The following is a 7,500-nucleotide window of genomic DNA, read 5'->3' on the forward strand; positions in this document are numbered from 1 at the left end:
CCAAAGCCATCCTCTTTCCGCAATTTCCTTAGGTGGGGTTGGGTCACCTTGCCTACTTCCTTCTGTCCACCCTGGGATTTTTTTTTTTCTGGTTTGAGTTTGCACAGGACTTGTGCATGCTGTCACCATTGCTGTGAGTGCGTATGAGTAGCTGACCAACCGTCTGGAAAACTGTTTCTTTGTGGTCATCCACCACTTCTGGCTCTTACAATCTTTCTGCTCCCTCTTCTGCAATGAACCGTGAGCCTTGGGGGGTGGACAGAAGTTTGATATAGGCATCCTATTCAGGGATAACACAGAGAGCCTATTTCTTAATTTTGATTCTTGAGTGTTTTGTTAAACTGTGGCAATAAGTGTTTATGCTCAAGCATGTGTGCACTAATGACACTGTGGAATCTACTGCTACCATTGGCTGGCCCTGTCTCTCTCCCCATCATTAAAGGAGAAGGCTACATTATCTGTGCTTGCAAGTTTTCACTGACTCTTATGGACTTAGAGGTTGATTTTTCTATCAAGACCCATCAGATGGGGCCCTTAGGGTATGAACATAAAATATTTTAGTCCAAGTACTTTAATTTTGGGGGCCAGTGAAACTTTAAAATCTGCTACTTATTTTGTCAAGTTGACATTTTCATTGACATTTCTAAGTAAAAATACTTAGACTTAGGAGTAGAGGGTATGAATAATTTCATATATACAGTTAGTCCTAAACTTTTTATTTCATGACTTTATGGATTCTGGAGTCCGATCAAGCACATTCAGACTTCTGAAGTATCCATTCTTGTAGATGGTTTACAAGGAACACTTGTATGATGGCAAAATACTCACTTAGCTTCTCTAGGATCTCCTCATCTGTCATCTTGGATTTTTTCCTTTGCCGATCTGTATTCCTATACAAAGTGCTGGAATTAGCATTCTCAGCAGATGGTGGGGTGACTTCTTTATTTGGTGCTGCTGGCGCAGCAATAGATTCAACCACAGAACGTGTATAGATCTTAAAGACAAAAAACACCCCCCAAATCCCACAATTAATACAATAGGTGAGGAAAAAGTATCAACCAAAGTCATTTTCATTCCATTGTTTTTTAAAGATGAGTGGTTGTCAATTAAAGAACTTAAAGGAGTTTCACAGGCCCTGCACATGGCACTGCTAATTCTAGTCTGGGTGCCCCAGCCTTTGTAATTCTTCTTACCTGGTTCACACATTTCTTTTCCTATTTCTACCTCCAGTTTTATAACTTAGCAATTATATATGCTTTTTATTATTATCAAATCATTGAATGAGATAATCTTACACCTCAAACTGTGATATCAAATCCAGGCTCTTAGCTTTAATTATTTTTACTTTATGTGTGTGAATGTTTTGCCTCCGTGTATATAAGTGAACCGATTTGTGCAATGCCAACGGAGCTCAGAAGAGGATGTCCAGATCCCCTGGACTGGAGTTAGGGATGGTTAACAACCATGTAGATGCTGGGAATCAAACCCCGATCCTCTATAAGTGCAACCAGTGCTCTTAACTGCTGAGCCATCTCTCCAGCCTCATATATATTTTCAGAGGATTTATTTATTTTTATTCATGTGAATGTATGTTTCTGCCATATGTGTTCAGGTGCCTGCAGAGGACAGAAAGTGGTATAGGATTCCCCAGAGCTGGAGTTACAGGCAGTTGTGAGATGCTTAATATGGGTGCTGGTTGCCGAACTCATAGTCTCTAGAAGAGCAGTAAACATTGTTAAATGCTAAGCTGTTTCTCCAGCCTGCAGTCTCATATCTTCCACTCTAGGTCTGGGAACATAAGAAATACACAATAGGTACTATTTGACTAACAATATTCTAAGATTATGTTCCAAATGGCATCTTTTTGAGTGTGTATGTATGTACACGTTTGTGTATGTCCATGTGTGTGAAGACCAGAAATTAGTATCACTAAGATGCTCTCCACCTTATTTTCAGATATGGGATATCTCTCTAAATCTGAAGCTGGCTAGATTAGCTATCCAGCGAACTCCAGGCATTCTCCTGTCTCTGCCTTCCTAGCACTGGGATTTAAAGTACACACCACTGGGACCAGCATTTTATGTTGGTTATGAGGAATGGAACTGAGGTCCTCATGCTTGTGCAGCAAGCACTTTACCAACTGAGTCTATCTCCCAAGTACCTAAATGGCATCCTAGTTTTGTTTTGTTTTGAGCAAGAGTCTTACTATATAGCACAAGCTGGCATGGAACTTTGGATCCTATCCTCTCAGCCTCCTGAATAATGGGATTAAGGGTACGTGTCACCATACCTATTCCAATAGGCAGATTTTGAGTCATTATATTACAGTCACTTTTATTTCTTCAGTAAAGATTTTGCTGACAATATTAATCATAGAAATGTTTGGATCTATTCAGATACACCTGTGAAGGCATAAGCATATATTCTAGTTTTGGACAGCAGATCCCATATTCATATGCTCTATTTTCTAACTTGATGAGTTTATTTATTTATATGTCCAAAACATAAAATAATTCATTGTATATATTCATCCATAGTACTGCATTACATAAAGACATTTTCACACAAGTATATAGTTTATATAGTTTACATTGAACATCTGCCCTCCCACAGTTCCACATCTGCTTTCCAGTTTTTCAGTCCCTCAGTTCCCCCATTACATAAAGACATTTTCACACAAGTATATATTTTACATTGAACATCTGCCCTCCCATAGTTTCATATCTACCTTCCAGTTTTTCATTCCCCCAGTCCCCCCCATTAGTTCCCATTGTTCTCCTAGATAGTTTTACTTCTTTCAGGACATCTATCTATCTATCTATCTATCTATCTATCTATCTATCTATGTACCTTCTATCTAATCATCTATCTATCTATCTATCTGTCTGTCTATCTATCTACCTACCTACCTATCTATCATCTATCTATCTATCTATCTATCTATCTATCATCTATCTTCTATCTGTCTAATCATCTATCTATCTACCTACCTATCTATTATCTATGTATCTATGTATCTATCTATGTATGTATGTATGTATGTATGTATGTATGTATGTATGTATCTATCTATCTATCTATCTATCTATCTATCTATCTATCTATCATCATCTATCTATCTATGATTTTACATCTGTATACACTCAGGAAACCATAAATGAGTGAACGCATATGTCACTGGTCTTTCTGACTTACTGATTTTGTATGCTCTGGTCTTGGTGCAATGACAGGTGGGGGCTCATTGTCATCTTCTTCCTCCTCCTCCTCTTCATCCTCTTCTTCAGATACAGGGGGAGCCAAAGGAGGCTCAGAAGCTGTTTTTGTACTCTTAAGGCAAAAAATGTTTAAAGAGCAGATATTAACTTTTCATTGTTCTCTTCAGAAATGCAAAAACAGAGATAAAATATTTAAATATGTAGGGATAGGAAAGAACTTCAGCTTTTACAGGTGAGCATAATTATCTAAAATTTAGTAGCCCAGACCAGTTCACATTCAGAGATAAATTAATGTCATGGTGGGAAGGATCATAAAGTGTTTATTATTTTTATTTTTCACTAAGTTCAAAATCAGTAAATTACTTACTTAATATTTTAAAGTACAATGCTTTTAAAATCAATGAGTACATGAAAAATATAATTACCTGACATTAATACCTTTAATATGTACAGAGTAGATTAAGAATTTCCTAACTGATAGTTTTTCAAGTTTGATAAGATTTACTTTCTGCTAAAGATCAAAGTGCTACCACGAATATGAATGCATCTCTGCAAATACTAAAAGCAAGGAAGCCAATGAATGCTACTTTATTGTTTAGCCTTCTATAAAGAATGACTCAGGAATAGACACGAAGAGCCAAGAATACTTACCCACACCAATAATTACTCAATATTAAACAATAGGTTATTAGTGATTTGCAATGATGTATAAAATAACATACATTGATAATTAACGATATCAATCCCCACTGCCCCTAGGGTCCATTCTCGATCATTTATCTTAATAAAGTGGCAAATGGTTCCAAATTTGAATTTTTGAAGAACTAAGGTCATGATTCTCAAATTATGGGTCCCAGCTCTTCATCATTAGCATCATCAAGAAGGGTGTTAGAAATGCAAATTCTCAGGCTCCAGCAAGACCTATCAACAACAAACTCTGGCAACCAGCAATTTGTGTTACAACAAATCTTACAGGTAATTCTAATGCAGGCTCACATTTCAAAACCATGAACTATAGTGAAGGTTTGGTATATGGCAGCTATTAGGTACATGTGGATATTGAACACTCCAAAATATAGCTAGTCCGAATTGAGATGGGCTATAATCCCAGATTTTGTATACTCCATATAAAAAGTACTCTATTTCATTAATGCTTTTTATACTGATATATGAATTTTCATTTCTTGAGAACAGAGCTCCTGAGGCATTTATAGTCAACCTCTTACCAAAGTATTACACTGAAAGACTTAAGTCTGTGTTGAAATTTTAATATGGACTTTCTATAATCTTGTCAATCCCTATTATGTAGTAATAATGTATAATCACATATCTGATAAGTGCCAGCAAGAGTTACCTATTATGAGAAGGCCATAGAATTTTTATATAAGTATGTACAAGATCATTTGCTTGCCCTGAGGTAGGCAGATGCCTAGTTTACAGACTGAAATCTATGTTTACTTGATACTGATTGTCATATATTTATTCTTTTTAAATTGAAATTTATAAAATCTAGCTTGTAAAGTAACAGATTTCCCTATGACATTTTCATACACAAGTTAACTATAATTTGGTTAATTCTCACCTCCTCCCCATTTTCCCCCACCTCTCTGCCACTCCTAACACCACTGTATTCTTCTGCGTCCAGTATTGCCTCTTCTAAGTTCATACCACATATATTCTATTGCCCTTTCCAATTCTATCCCAGAAAGCCTTTTTTCCCATCCTATGAGCTCCTTCCTTTCTAGTTTTCCAGCATCTACACATACTTACCTCTACCTAAATGCACATAATAATTAGAGAGTAGGATTTGCATACAAGATAGAACATGTTGTTTTGTCTTTCTGAGTCTGGGTTATCACTTGGCACATGTGGCAATTAAATTTTTAGTTATCATGAGAAGATGCCATACTGATTTTCATAATGGTTAGGCCAGGTTAAACTCCTACCAGCAGTGAATAAGGAAGTGTTCCTCTTTCTTCACATCCTTGCCAGAATTTTTGTCTTTTTTTTTTTTTTTTTTTTTTTTTTTTTTAAAAAAAAAAAAAAAAAAAAAAAAAAAAAGAGGACGATAAATCTTTCACTGTGATATATCAAAATAAGGCCTTGAACTCACAGAGATCTGCCTGCCTCTGCCTCCCCAGTGCTGGGATCAAAGGCATGCATCACCACTCCCGGCAATTTTTTTCTTCATGGAAGTAGTTCAGAGCCATTTTGAATAGGGTAAGATGGAATTTCAAAGTAGTCTTAATTTGTATTTTTCTAACCACTAAGCATGCTGAATATTTTTTTTTAAATCATTGGCCATTTTTATTTCTTCTTTTGAGAATTGTCTGTTCAGCCCATAAGATCATGTATTGATTGGCAACTTTATTTTTGATATTTATTTGTAGTTGTTTATATATTTAAGATATTATCCCTTTTCTGAAGTATAGCCAAAAGAACTAGTCTATAACATTGTATTATTCAGTATACTACACCAAATCTTGGGGTTGGGGAAATGGTTCACTTAGTGAGGTGCTTCTCACCCAAGTCTGAGGACCTGTGTTCCATCACCAGCATTCACATCTAAAGCTGGGCATGGTGATATAGACTCTTAATCCCAGCACTGGGGAGTCAGAAACAGATGGATTTCTGGGGCTCACTAGACAGCCATCCTATCCAAATTAGCAAGCTATAGGTCCCAATGAGAAACTCTGTCTCAAAAAGCAAGGTAGGGGCTGGAGAGATAGCTCATCAGTTAAGAGCAACTGGCCACTCTTGCAGAAGACCTGGGTTTGAATCCCAGTACCCACCATCCTTAGATCCAGTTCTAAGGAACCCGATGCCCTCTTCTGTCCTCCATGGGCACTGCATGGCACAGTACACTTACATACATGCACACATAACATTCACATACATAAAATGAAAATAAATAAATAAAAAATTTTAAGCAGGGTGGACAGCTCTTGAGGAACACACATGAGGTTGTGTTATGGCCTCCACATGCTTACACATCATACATACACAACCCCCCACCACATAAAAAAGAATGCACTGAATTCATGTTCCATGATAGAACAGAACTTTCCTATAAGCTGAGGGCTTTATTTTTGTTTCTAACATGGAACTTGTCCAGGGAAGAAAGTCTTTATGTGGATCTATGAAAATGTTTGAGGTCAAAAACAAATAATCAGCTCTACAGAGCCATAATGAAAGTATAAAATACAAATTAACTGCTAATTATATATGCACTGAATGAAATAATGCAACATGTCTTAAGTCTTTAGTGATTTGCTACAAAATTATACCTAATCATAAATTAAGCACTACATATAACAAAATGTTAAAACAAATATTTTAAAAATCACTTCAAAATACATATTGTCTATAAATATATAAAAATGACCTCGGTGAAAATATAAGGACCCAAAGTCTATTCTCCATGACCCAAACTTTAGTTTCTTCTCATCACAAAATTTCATGCATGTCAAATCCTGATATTTCACTAGATAAGAGCCACCTGCAGTTTCTTAGTGACTATTTCTTAACTTTCATTACTGTTGTTATTGTTATTATTCTTATTTCAAATGGAGGATATTCTCGATCTCCAACTATGGACTTTGAGTACTTTAATAAAGCCTGAATATCTTTGCCTCCTGAAGGTTTGTGGGACAAGAGGAAGACATATTTCTGTTTACCCTGAATCAAACACAATCTTGTCATATATATTTGTTGACTAGAAGGGATGTGGACATTAATGGACAGTATATTTTTTAATTATGTGTAGACCCTGAAACATTACAAAACATTCCCCCTGAAGTAAAGTTCCTTCTAACTAATCTCTATGTTTAAAAAAATGTATCAGGAACTCACATATTTTTCTATCTCTGCATTAATACAGGGACTGGGCATACTTTCACTTTCCTGTGTTAATATTGGACAGACATAAATTACTCTTTTTATGTTAAATGATATGGAGAGTATGCAAAAATAACTTCATAATTTAGAAGATATTTGCTCTGGGAATATTACTGCAAACCTTCAAAACTAGGTTATTAAGTCTAAAACCTTACCAAGATTCACCTGAAGACCCTTATCTTGCTGTATTCATCAACCTAAAGCTATTTAAAAAAAACAGTATACAATATTAACCCATTTCAAAACCCACCTTAACATCAGATAGGCTAGCCCTGGAAGGCCTGTATTCTTTTCTGACATCGTCTCTCTAAGAGACCACTAAAACTCTGTAGGTAGTACTCTTTTTATACTAAGGTAAGTTTAGTAAACAGCACTGTTCAGCAGCACT

At 36.0% G+C, this 7,500-nt stretch overlaps 1 protein-coding gene across 5 annotated transcripts in view; it reads right to left on the reverse strand.

The window, feature by feature from the left end:
- The window catches only part of Pak3 (p21 (RAC1) activated kinase 3), a 290,822-nt gene that overhangs the window by 58,740 nt on the left and 224,582 nt on the right, over window positions 1-7,500 (reverse strand). For all 5 annotated transcript variants that reach the window (XM_008852948.3, XM_029556029.1, XM_029556026.1 and 2 more), the window contains 2 exons: window positions 3,196-3,327; window positions 829-994 (listed from right to left, as the gene is read on the reverse strand). In XM_008852948.3, the coding sequence (XP_008851170.1) occupies window positions 829-994; window positions 3,196-3,327 (298 nt within the window). The remainder of the gene's footprint in view (window positions 1-828; window positions 995-3,195; window positions 3,328-7,500) is intronic.

This window comes from Nannospalax galili, unplaced genomic scaffold (genome assembly GCF_000622305.1).
Source record: "Nannospalax galili isolate Female #2095 unplaced genomic scaffold, S.galili_v1.0 scaffold25, whole genome shotgun sequence".
Lineage (NCBI taxonomy): Eukaryota > Metazoa > Chordata > Mammalia > Rodentia > Spalacidae > Nannospalax > Nannospalax galili.